Source organism: Mustela lutreola, chromosome 3 (assembly GCF_030435805.1).
Source record: "Mustela lutreola isolate mMusLut2 chromosome 3, mMusLut2.pri, whole genome shotgun sequence".
NCBI classification, from domain to species: domain Eukaryota; kingdom Metazoa; phylum Chordata; class Mammalia; order Carnivora; family Mustelidae; genus Mustela; species Mustela lutreola.
In genome coordinates, this window is record NC_081292.1 from 136,756,931 (window position 1) to 136,770,430 (window position 13,500).

Genomic DNA, 13,500 nt, shown 5'->3' on the forward strand with positions numbered 1-13,500 from the left:
GAGGTCATTTGAAGTGGCCTACACACCCAAAAGCCTTTATTTCTCATTAAGCTACTTTTTCATCACTATCAACATGTTCTTAGGGAAAAAAAATTCTTTGTATTTTCTCAAAATGGGATGGTTCTACAAAGTAATGGAAAGTTTGGATAAAACATCCATCTCTCAGGAGACAGTGACAAAAAATAAGATTGCTTCTGGATATCGTAGTGTGTCCAGGTAAATCTAGACTGGAGACTAAGACCATCTGTCTTTTTCACTTTAAGTATATGGAGAATAATACAATGGTGAAGAATTTGGCCTTGTCTGCATACAATCAATAACCTGACTTGCAAAGCTTGGATAACACGGATACTACTTTAAAGGTCAGCTGCAGTTATCATTTCTTATGACTCTTGGAATCCTAGGAATTCCATATATTCTTTTCTCTTGGGTACTGGTTAACTAGGTTTTATTGTGGCAATGGTTTAAACCTTAGTGTTGATGGACATTTTCAGTCAGAATAAATGGCAAAAGATTTTTTAAAAAGCATTAAATGATGGCAGATACTACTAAACTTTGAATTACAGTTTTGCTTTCTATACCAAGCAAGTTTCTCTATTGACTAAATGAGAAGGGTATTCTAGCTAACTTAAGCAGAAAAGGGATTTATTGGAAGGATGTTATATAACACGCAGAATTGATAAGAATCATGGAGAAATAGACTCAGAAAATAGGAAGGAACCAAAGACAGTTGAGAATTGGTTTGTGCTTATGCCAAAGGGAAAGTTTGATTAGAAAGCCCCTTCTGTTTCTATGACTAAGTTGTTCCTGCATCTGTATTACCTCTTCAAGGTTGAAATTACTTCGTGGCTGCATCCCACTGACTACCTAGAGCAGTAGTTCTCTTGTTTCCAGCTTATTCTCTTGGGTCAAAACTTTTTGTAACAATTCTTGTATCACTTGGCATTTGCACTGTTGTTTGTGGAAGCAGTGGTAGCAAAAGTTACAGCACCTAGCATGAATTAAGACAGCACATATGTATATATCCTGTATATATAGGATACACATATGTGTGTGTGTATTAATTTTGTATATAGTCTAGAGCTCCATCTTTCTCATTTGGCCAAATGTCACTGGATATTTTCAGAGCTATTTTACCAGTAAGTTGATAATGCAATGTGAGAATATCATTATGGAATATATTGCCTGGGTGTGAATCCTAACTTCCCCACTTAACTAGCTGTGAGATGCTGGGCAATGTTTAAGTTGTCTAAGCCCCAGTTACTTCTTCTGTAAAATGGGGATGATGATACTTACCACATAGAAAAATTGTGAGGATTAAATAAGTTAATACAAATAAATTATTTAGAACAATGCATGGTTTATGTAAATATTAGGTGAATATTAATTTTCATTATCATTTTGATTATTGTTGGGGAAGAAGAATTTTTCTCTGCTTCTGAAGGTTCTTTTGCTCTAAGTTTTTTTTTTTTAAGATTGTATTTATTTATTTGAGAGAAAGAGAGCACAAGCAGGGGGAGTGGCAGAGAAAGAGGGAGGAGCAGGCTCCCTGCTGCAGGTGGGTCTTGATCCCAGACCCTGGTATCATGACTTGAACCAAAGTCAGATGTTTAACTGACTGAGCCACACAGGTGCCCTGGAACTGGTCTGAGAATTAAATTCACATGAGACAGATTGAGAGAAGAAAATCAAATTAATTACCTATAGGGAATCCACATAATTATGAGATTCTAAAGACAGCCAGGCAAAATGAGATATATATGTCATCCTGAACTTAGGAGAAAGGGGTAGGAAAACAATTCACAGGAAGATGAAAAAGAGTAAATGTTTGGTAAACAAATGTTAGGCCCTATAGCAACTGTAGGAACAATAAGCTATAGAGAGAACTTAATCAAAGATCAAAATTGCTTAAGTTCCTCAAGGTCTACTGCCCTGAGTTCATATTTTAATGTGGTTTATCTACAGTGATTAATAGCTCTCCCTGGAGCAAGTCCTTTATTTGAGTTCACTTAGGCAGTTAGGGGGAAGGTCAGAGTTTCTAATTATGTCTTTTGGGCCTTGATTATTTTTGTTTTTAACTCAAAAATATCTGAATGTCCCAGGGACTTGTCTGGGGGCAAATAACTCACTCTGAACCCCCACATTATCTCATTTTCAAATCTGGTCTCTGATAAGGTGGTCACAAGAGAGGGGACCGTAGATATGAATCTGAGCTCTCTGGTTTTTGTAGAGCTGGGTAACTGACTCCTCAGGTTAGGGTATTGACCTGCAAGTATGAACTACTGATTTAATTTAATTTAATTTATATTTGAGATAGAGTGAGAGAGAAAGAGTGAGAGAGCACAAGTTGGGAGAGGGGTAAAGGGAGAGGGAAAAGCAGGCTCTCCATTGAGCAGGGACCCTGATGTGGGGCTTGATCCCAGGACCGTGGGATCATGACTTGAGCGAAAGGCAGATGCTCAACCGACTGAATCACCCAGGTGCTCTTGCTACTTGTTTTAGATTTAAAATGTATAATGTGAGCTTTTCCATCACATTTCCTACTAGTTGTATGTCAGCAGCGGCCAATGTAGAACAAAAATGAACAAATTGCAAACAAATATTCAAGAATAAAACTTGAGAAAAATCTATCCTATTTAGTTTGATAGCGATTTTTTTCTTTGTAGACAGGTACAAATAATGGTGATTTTTTTTTTTTTTTAGTTGTATATATAGAAGCTGTAAAATAATATATTTCTTTAAGTAATCTTGTTTAATTAGTGATTATTTGACAAATATTAGGATCACATCTTTTTTTGTTAATATCTGAGGTTTTTTTTCCTTAAAAGACTTTTTTTTTCCTAGGGTAGGGCTATGACTTGAGTTTTTAGCTCCAGCTAATAACATAGTATCTGTAATGGGATAAGTTCATAGCAAATTTTTGCTGAATAAGTAATATATTTTCATTTGGAGTCACATTTTCTACTCTGCTCGAAAATTATTTTCAAGAAAGTATGCTTTGTGGTGACTATGGTTTATAATACTATACTGCATATTTGAAATTGCTAAGAGAATAGGTCTTAAAAGTTGTCATAAGAAAAAAAAATTTTGAAACTGTGTATGGTGACTGATGTTAACTAGACTTATTGTGGTAACTTTGCAATATATGTAAATAGTGAATCATTGTGTCCACTTGAAACTAATATAGTGTTATATGTCAGTTATATCTCAATTTTAAAAAAGGAGGCTGTTAAAATTCGCTAAATACAAAGCAAATTCATGGAGTATTGCAGGGAGCTGTCACTATATTGTGATGGTGGGTGGGTGTGAGGTGGGATGGGGAAGGAAGAATAAAATGTGCTGGAGAATACATCTCAGATGTGTAGTTAAGTATAGGTGGATAATAATAATTGAAACTTTGATTTTTTTTTTTTTTTTTTTTTTGCTTTGTTTTAAATGGCCTGCTCTCCTCAAAATCCTATTTTAATAGTATATGGGGCTGGCCAAGTCTCCAGATGCCTATGCTGTTAAAGCTCCCTTTCAAGGGAAACTGTCTTGTCCTTAGGCCTTGCTGTGTGGATAGTCCCATTTTGTATTTAGGCATAACCCCTCTCTGTGGCCAAGTGAATACTAGAAAACGAAACCAAGAACAGTGAATTATAGCTTGATAGGAGATCAGCTGGGTTAATCAGATCTTTCCCTGGAGATTTAAAAAAAAAATTCATGTTGTGGAGAGACGGAGATAATTAACAGTGGTGACAAAAGTTGAAACAGTATATTAGGAAATATCTTGAGGTAAACATGAGGATAAGAAGTGATATGGAGAAGCAAAAGTATGAGAAATTAGGAATAGCTATTTAATAGTGCAATGGAAAGAGTCAGTTATTTGGAATTAAGCTGTATAATTAAGGAGGAGAGCAATAGAGAAAAGATTGCCTCTTTGAGTAATTGATTCATTCCTTTATTCAGCAAGAATTATTGAATTACTATTGTTCTACCCCAAGAGTATTGCTCCGGAGAAGAGTTAAGTCAGTGGGGCACCTTGCTGGTCGGTAGAGCATGTGCCTTTTGATCCCACGGTCCTGAGTTAGAGCCCCATGTTGGGTATGGAGCCTGCTTAAAAAATAAAAAAACAAAAAACAATAACAAAAAGAGTTAAGCCAGTGATTCTCAACTGGCTGTGATTTTTGCCTACCAGAGTATTTGGCAATGTCTATAGAGACATTTTGGTTGTCACAGCCTGGAAGAGGGAGTGTTGTTTATATTCTAATGGGTAGAGGCCAGGGATGCTGCTAAACACAATGCCCAGAACAATTCTTATAAAAAAAAAATCTGACTCAAAATGTTAGTAATGCTGAAATTGAGACTCCCTGGGATAAGCCATCATAAGTATGTATTTCACAGAATAGTTACTTTCTTGTAGTTAACATTTACCTTTCTTTGTTTTCAGAAGTGAGGACATTTACTGGAATAAAATGGAGGCCTCAGTAATACTACCCATTCTGAAGAAAAAACTTGCATTCCTTTCAGGTATGCTTTCTTCTTAAAACTGGAAGAGTTTGATATATAAATTTGTTTAAACTTTTTTCCTTTGGTAAGTTCAACAGAAATGCATTTTTCTGTGAAGGTTTCATTTCAGAGATATTTCTGAGACCTCTGTTAATCAGAGTGGATAGCTGTGTGCAAGCCACCTCTGTCACTGTTGGTACTTGGCAGTACAATATTTACTCTGTAATTGATTAAAATGACCTCTGCAAGGTAGATGTCATATCTTTTTATATAAAAATGAAATAATACGGGCCAAGAATAATTGACTAACCAGCACCTAAGTAATTGTTTTTGAAATATAGAATTAGTTTTTATGATATCCTGCATCATAGCTTTTGTCTTCCATCTTCCTGTGAGATAGTTTCAGTGCAGTAGGAGTAGTTAGGAAATACCAGTTACATGGTTTTCACTTTTTACTCTTCGAATTGGTTTATACAGGCTTGAATTTTTCTCTGGCTATTAACCTAAAGTGTGTATGTGCTAAGAATCGGAGAGAAGCTGAAAGATACTTTATTAGTTGCAGGGTACTTCAGGTATAGTGATTATCTGGAATTAAGGATCATTGAGTAAATGATATCATTTGCATATGCTTTAGAATAGGTAATATGGCCTGCCTGTTTAGAGTTACTTGGACTTTTTTTTATCTTGCTTTTTATTTCTTTTTTACTTTGGATCCTATCATAATTGTCTTGATCATTATGCTACCAACAATCTTTTTTAAAAATTATATTGTATCTCTGAATTGCTATGTTTTTCTAGTGCAGATTATAAAGGACAAAATAAGATATTGAATTCCATTAGAATTCTTGTTTCCTTATTTAATGTATTTTCTTTTTTCTTTCTTTTTTTTTTTTTTTGGTAAGATTTTATTTATTATTTGACAGAGTCACAGTGAGAGAGGGAACAAAAGCAGGGGGAGTGAGAGAGGGATAAGGGAGCTTGCTTAGCAGGGAGCCAGATGCAGGGCTGAATCCAAGTACCCTGGGATCTTGACCTGAGCTGAAGACAGATGCTTACTGACAGAGCCACCCAGGCATCCCTGTATTTCCTTTTTTAAAAGAACTTCTTTCCTTACCAGTTGATGCTGATGTTTTTTCCATTGTTTTCTGATATTAATGGTGTTACAGGAAACATTCATCGTTCATGCACTTTGTACAAGTTCAGCAGTATAGATTCCCATGTAAGTAGAGCTGTTAAAGAGAATTTACATTTAAATTTAGTAAGGTTTTGTCAGATTACCCTCTAAGAGTATTTCAATTTCTGTTTCTCCCACCAGTGTAAGAAAATGCCTTTTTGCCCACACTGTTGCTGTGTGGATATTATTCTGTAATTTTTATCATTGACATATTTTCATCTTTATGATACTTATCTATGTGCAGCATTTCATTCTGTTGGACATACCTACTTTTAAAAAAAAAAATGTTTATTAACATGTAATGTATTATTAGCCCCAGGGGTACAGTTCTGTGAATCGCCAGATTTACACACTTCACAGCACTCACCATAGCACATTACCTTCCTCAATGTCCATAACCGCACTACCCTCTCCCTACCTCCTTCCCCCAGCACCCCTCAGTTTGTTTTGTGAGATTAAGAGTCTCTTATGGTTTGTGTCCCTCGTGATCCCATCTTGTTTCATGTATTCTTTTCCTATCCCCAAATCCCCGACGTTGCCTCTCAACTTCCTCATATCAGGAAGTTCATATGATAATTGTCTTTCTCTGATTGACTGATTTCGCTAAGCATAATACTCTCTAGTTCCATCCACGTTGTTGCAAATGGCAAGATTTCATTTCTTTTGACGGCTGCATGGTATTCCATTGCTATATCTACTTTTTTTTTTTTTAAGATTTTATTTATTTATTGGACAGACAGAGATCACAAGTAGGCAGCGAGGCTGGCAGAGAGGGGGAAGCAGGCTCCCCGCTGAGCAGAGAACCCAGTGTGGGACTTGATCCCTGGATCTTGAGACCATGGTAGCCGAAGGCAGAGACTCAACCCACTGAGCCCCCAGGCGCCCCCATATCTACTTTTTAAAAAACACATTATATTTATTTATTTAGAGGGTGTGGGTGTGTGTGCACATGTGCAAGGGTAGGGGGAGAGAGTCCTTGAGCAGACTCCCTGCTGAGGATGGAGCCAGTTTCCAGGCTTGATCTTAAGACCCTGAGATCATGACCTGAACTGAAACCAAAAGTCAGTTGCTTAACTGACTGAGCCACCAAAGCACCCTAGCCATATCTACCTTGAAGATCTTTTTTCTCTTGGCTTTTTCTTTTACTCTAGTAATTATTTTATTGTTCCTTAGTGAAGGCTGAGGACAGGAGGTTAAATGTAGTTCTGTATGTTAGAACTGTCCTCTGAAGACCAAATGCACAGTGGGTCAGGATGCTGCAGTACAGATATGAACCTTTTTTGCACATTTAGTTTAATGTAGGCGTAAAACTTAGCAGTTTTTGACTAACAAATGAAATTTTCCTTAGCCATACTTCTTTACTTTCTCTATTGACTATTCATTTTATCAACCCATAATTTTCACCTTTTTTAATAATAGAGAAAAACTTTTCAAACCAAAATCATTTCAGGGATTCAGCTTGAAAACCATGGGTGCAATCCATTTAAAAAAAGCAAAAAACAAAAAACAAAAAACTTGAACAAAAACCGTAAGTAGTTGAAGTCACTATTGATTATCTATTAAGTTGAACCATTTGAAATTACATTTATTCATATTACACAGACTGGTTGAATGTCATTCATTTATAAGTTTAGCCTAATAAAAAGAAGATTGTCTGTGGTTGGTCCATCATGAATTGCCCTCTTGTCACTCAAAGGATTTGTTTTTTTCACTTCACGGCTTTCAGTTTTTAGTGATAGATTTCTAGAGATCGTATAAATTTTTTACCTTTAGTATTTACTGTTTCTTAAGCTTCTGAAATTGCCAGAAATGTCAGTTGGGTCAGAGAATGGACATCAGTGTCAAAGCTAGTCACATGGGGAATTTTCACAGAAGATATGTGTGTATAAAAGTATTAGTTAGATTTTAATGCCTATGGAAGATTGAAGAGGGCTTGAGCATCCACAAAATGCGAGTATGTTCCACTGCCTGGCTTTCAGGCTTCCACAGCAAGGTCCCATGTGCTCTTCACAGCTGGGCAGAACTTTCTTTCTTGCCTCCTGAATGCAGAAGTCCTGTCTGACCTCTATGAGTTCACTCAGATCATTCCTCATCACAGAATATTCTAATACTCTTAACTTGGTTTATAAATTCTACCCATTTTTCTTGTCTTAACTTTTCTACGAAGCTTTTTACCTTTATCACAGCTCTTATCATTTTCTCATTTTCTAAATCCTTTTTTATAATACTTTGTATGTATTATACAACACAGCCTAGCAGATAAACTTATATTTCATACTGTTATTTCTTATGATGTAAAGCCTTTCTTCCTGGGTTGATTGGAAATTTACTTTACTTGTAAATGCTTATAGTGCTAGGTGTACAGTAGGAGCTCGATGAATTGATTACATTAAGAAGCAGCCTGAATGAAGAAAATTAAACAGAATGATAATAGCTGTGCTTAAGTGAAGTTTTCATGGATGAATTTTTTTCTCTTATTCTTTCTAAATTTGGTATAATTTTTCTATACTACTATAAACATTTACAGTGTATAAAATAAGCAGCTATTAGATAGTTCTATTTACTTATATCTTAAATACTATTTGTTTTAGTAGCATTGGACCCAAACATATTTATTTAGTTAGTGCTTTAATATCTATTACATGTTGTATTTATGTCTTTTTTTTTCTAATAGGAGGAAAGGACAGACGGAGTGGCCTCATTCTGACAATTCCATTATGCCTGGAGCAGACAAATATGGACGAGCTGAGTGTTACCTTAGACTACCTACTCAGCATTCCAAGGTGACTCTGCAGGTGTTTTTTAAAAAGCTTGATATGTTATTGTTCACTTATTAATGTTTTCTGTTATTAAGGTGTATGTTGCTATGTCACCTGCTTTTATTAGTGAAATTATAATTAAAAACACTAGAATCAGTCTTTTCTGATACAACACCAAATAAAAGAATTATTGTATGCTTTTAAGTCACTGGATAATGTGATACAGATTTCCAAAATGTATGCATTGTCAACTTTTAAGGAACACAAAGACTGAGCATCTATGTACCATGCAACTTGAGAAAACACAGAGAAGTGAATTTGGTAGAAAGCATCTTTTATTTAAATAGCTATTTCACTATATAGATATAAATCTGTAAGTTTATACACTGAGTAAAGGCTATTAAGGAGTTCAAAGCATTTTCATTTTAAAAAAATGCAAAAAAAGTTTATGTTTTAATCGAAGATCCTTGGAGTTTGTATTTCTTGGGTGAAGACAGACTTTTCTTTTTGCTTGAGCTTCCCCATCACTTCAAAAACAAAAATAAGCTCCTTCCCCAACCTCCTCTTTTATATGTGATATTTGGAGGCTGAAATCTGACTGTGTGTTAGAATCATCTGGAGATTTTTTTTTTTTCTTCAAAATTCTAATGCTCTTGAGAGAATCTGATTGTATTGTTCCTGGGAAGTCTGCTCATCAGATGTTTTAAAAAAAATTCTTTAGTGGGGTGCCTGGCTGGCTCAGTCGGTGGAACATACAACTCTGGATCTTGGGGTTGTGAGTTCAAGCCTGACATTGGGTGTAGATATTACTTAAGATCTTTAAAAAAAAAAAATCCTTGGGGCTCCTGGGACCCTCAGTTGATTAAGTATCTGACTCTTGATTTTGGCTTGGATCATAATCTCAGGGTCCTGGGATCAGGCCCTGTGTCGGGCTCCATGCTAAGTGTGGAGTCTGATTGGGATTCTCTTTCTCCCTCGGCACTCCCTCATCCCTCTGTTCATTTTGAGTAATATCTTTTTTAAAAAATCCTTTACAAACCTTTAAGCTTCCCAGATAATCCTTATTTACAAGCCACTGCAATAAAGAATGAGAATGAGGACAGACTTTTTTGTTTGTAAAATATAGAGGTGGTAAAAGGAACAAAACTCTCTTATATAATGCTCTTAAGCTCCAGATAATGAATTTTAAACATTTTAGTCAGAACAGTTCTTTGTATTCTTCCCATATTTGCATTATTGGTACAATAGATTATTTCATCTTAAGCCACTTTGCCGAGAACAGGGTTAAAACTATATTTTAGAACCACTGACTTTAATCATACCTGCTTCCAGTATTGGCCTGTAATTTAATGATTCTCTTGCTGATTGGTTTTTCTATGTTGGGGAAATAGATGTCTTCAAGTGAGAATTTTCAATTTTCTTTTTTTACTTCTGGAAAGGAAAGTTAGCAGAATTGACAGTGTGTTAGTATTTAATAATCTTCCTAATCTACTATGAGCTGAATGCTGATTTGTATTATTCACCATTAAGTAACTATTTCTAGGTAAATGATACCAGCTGGAGTACAGCTAACAAATTCTAAAAAAGTTTGCGTGATTCATAGATGGTTACATGTGGTAACCATCTATGAATTAGAGGCCATCTGAACCAACTGCCTTATGTAGACGAGGGAATTGAGACTCAGGTTATAGTTACTTGCCCAGGATTACACAGCTAATTAGTAGTAGAGCTGGGACTAGAATCTGTCATTGCTGATACCAATCCAGAGCTTTTAATATTTCAAATGACTAGAGTTTAGTATAGTTGAATCTTAGGTGAGGTGAGGTTAGGTTCTGAAGTTGGAATGTACTATGCAAATTACTGACGGTCAAAATTATCCATGAAAAATGCCTAAGTAAGGATTAGAGATTAGAGACTTACAAACTGTTTTTTCATGAACATGCTAGTTTTCCTAGCATGGACACTGGAGAAATGTGTCACTGAGGCTACGTTCCAGAAGACACATTCAGCTTGTGATTTAGTTTGTAATAAAAAAGTGCATGCTTACGGGGTGCCTGGGTGGCTCAGTTGGTTAAGTGTCTCCCCTTGGCTCAGGTCATGATCCCAGGGTCCTGGGTTCTGCTCAGCAGGGAATCTACTTTTCCCTCTACCTCTCCCCTCACTCAAGCTCTCTCTCTCTCTCTCAAATAAATGAATAAAATCTTTAAAAAAAAAAAAAAAAGAAAGAAAATGCATGCTTGTATATTCTAGACTCAAACTCAGCCCAGCAGGTTGCTCCTATTATAAGGGGCACTGGGTGACTGAGGCAGGCTAAGGGACCAATAGTTTCACTCACCTCTTTTGTCTGTTCATTCCGGGTGTATGAGCAGCAAGTACAATGGAGGGCAAAATAGCGTACGCTATTGGAATTTCTCTTTTTCTTAGATAAATATACATATAATGCTATTCCAGTGTAAATTATGAATCAGTTTCTGCATATTTACACATACCTGCCATCTAATAGAGAAGATATGAATTGAAGCAAGATGAAAGAACTTATTTTAGCAAGGCAGAATAGATACCTGGATACTTTATTTTTGAAAATTGTTTTGCAAGGTTTTGGCCCTCAAATATTTGTGAAAACTGAATTGTTAACCTTCTGTTTTCTTGCAGTAGCCTCCTATAACTTTGGCAGCTCTCTATATCAGTACTTGCTAAAGCGCTGGAGTATTTTTGAGCTCTTCTTTGCAACTCTGGAGATCAGTTTATTAGGTGCAATCTATTTTTTTTTTTTTAATTAGGTGCAATCTTAAAAACTGATTTTTCTCCTTCAAAATGTCTACCACTCAAAAGTGCATTTACTTTATTATTTTTTTTTTTTATTTTTTTAGAGCAGGGAGGGGGAGAGGGAGAGGGAGAGAAAGAATCTCAAACAGGCCCCATGCACAATGCAGAGCCCGACTCATGACTCAGATCATGACATCAGCTGAAATCTATAGTTGGACACTTAACTGACTGAACCACCCAGGTGCCCACCAAACTGCTTTTCAATTATAATTGCCCCAGGATTTTATTGTGAAAAATTTCAAATGCACTGAAAAGGTTAATGGATTGTATAGTAAACACCTTTATGCCCCTCACTTAGAAATTTCCAACCAAAATTAGACTTGATCACATATGTATTCATTTATCCATCTCTCTTTCTACCCCAGAACTGTTTCTAAGTTTACCCTGTTAGACTGTGCTCAGCCTGGAAAGTTGTCCATTTTAGTAGTATGTTTTCATTTTTTTTGTGGGACCTGCTGTGTCTCCCAGTCTTTGGCTGTTAAAGTTTGACCCCTCCCAAGCTGTGACTGTCTCAGGACAGGTCCAGCAGTGATGCTTGTCTGGTCCCTTCCTTACAGCACATGCCCCAAAGTGGTCTCTTTTTGCAATGAACATGTTAATATTTTGAAGGTAACATTAGATTTTTAAAAGTTTTGTAAAAATGAAAAGAAACTATTCAGCTTCTTATCTATACTTCATGCATATTTTATTTGATACATATCTATTTTATTTTTAAAAAATATTTTATTTATTTATTTGACAAAGAGATCACAAGTAGGCAGAGAGGCAGGCAGAGAGAGAGAGAGGGAAGCAGGCTCCCTGCTGAGCAGAAAGCCCGATACGATACGGGGCTTGATCCCAGGACCTCGGGATCATGACCTGAGCTGAAGGCAGAGGCTTTAACCCACTGAGCCACCCAGGTGCCTCCATATCTTGGCTCTTGTGTATAATACTGCAATAAACATAGGAGTGTATATATCTTTTTGAATTAGTATTTTTGTTTTCTTTGAGTAAATACTCAGTGGAATTACAGGACTGTATGGTATTTCTATTTTTAATTTTTTGAGGAACCTCCATACTGTTTTCCATAGTCATGGTACCATTTTATGTTCTTACCAATAGACCATGAGGGTTCTCTTTTCTCTACATCTTTGTCAGTACTTGTTATTTCTTCTCTTTTTGATACTAACCATTCTTACTGGTGTGGGGTGTCTTCTCCTTGTGATTTTGATTTGCATTTCCCTATTAGTGATATTGAGTGACTTTTTATGTATTAGTCATCTGTATCTGGAAAATACAGATGACTTTGGAAAAATGTCTTTTCAGGTCCTCTGCCCATTTTTAAAATCCTATTATTGTTTTTTGGTGTTGAGTTGTAGAAGTTCTTTATATATTTTGGATAGTAGCCCCTTATTGTATATGTCACTTGCAAACAGCTTCTCCTAGGTTGCCTTTTTGTTTTGTTGATGATTCCTTTGCTGTGCAAAAGCATTTTATTTTTGTGTAGTCCCGGTAGTTTATTTTTGCTCTTGTTTCCCTGGTCTGAGAAGACATATCCATAAATATGTTGTTAAAGCCAATGTCCAAGAGATTACTGTCTGTGCTTTGTTTGGATTTTTATGGTTTCATTTCTCACATTTAGGTCTTTAATCCATTTTGACTTTATTTTTGTGTATGGTGTAAGAGTGGTCCAGTTTCATTCTTTTGCATGTAGCTCTCCAGTTTTCCCAAAACCATTTTTTGAAAAGACTCGTTTTCACATTGTATGTATATTCTCGCCTCTTTTGTAAGAGATTAATTGACCATACAAGTGTGGGTTTAGTTCTGGTCTCTCTGTTCTGTTCTGCTAATCTTGTGTCTGTCTTTGTGCAAGGCCATACTGTTTTGATACTTGAGTATCTTGAGATCTGGGATTGTGATACCTCCAGCTTTGTTGTTCTTTTTTTAAAAAATATTTTACTTATTTATTTGACAGAAAGAGGGAGAGAGATTATAAGTAGTCAGAGAGGCAGAGGGGGGGGGCGGTAAGCAGGCTCCTTGCTGAGCAGAGAGCCTGTTATGGGACTCGATCCCAGGACCTGAGCCAAAGGCAGAGGCCCAACGCACTGAGCCACCCAGGTACCCTTTGTTGTTCTTCCTTAAAATTGATTTGGCTATTCAAGGGCATTTGTGGTTTCATATAAACTTTAGGATTATTTGTTCTAGTTCTGTGAAAAATTTTGTTAGGGATTGAATTGAATCAGTATTGCTTTGGGTAGTGTGGACATTTTAACA

General features: G+C 36.1%; 1 protein-coding gene across 9 annotated transcripts in view; it reads left to right on the forward strand.

Annotated features, from left to right (window-relative positions):
* Positions 1-13,500, forward strand: part of SESTD1 (SEC14 and spectrin domain containing 1) — a 159,617-nt gene that overhangs the window by 39,129 nt on the left and 106,988 nt on the right. For 7 of the 9 annotated variants that reach the window (XM_059166905.1, XM_059166903.1, XM_059166901.1 and 4 more), the window contains exons 2-3: positions 4,430-4,509; positions 8,337-8,445. In XM_059166905.1, the coding sequence (XP_059022888.1) occupies positions 4,455-4,509; positions 8,337-8,445 (164 nt within the window). In that variant the 5' untranslated portion in view covers positions 4,430-4,454. Of the gene's footprint in view, positions 1-346; positions 363-4,429; positions 4,510-8,336; positions 8,446-13,500 lie in introns of those variants that run through there. The other 2 variants (XM_059166899.1, XM_059166897.1) reach the window with 2 other exon arrangements.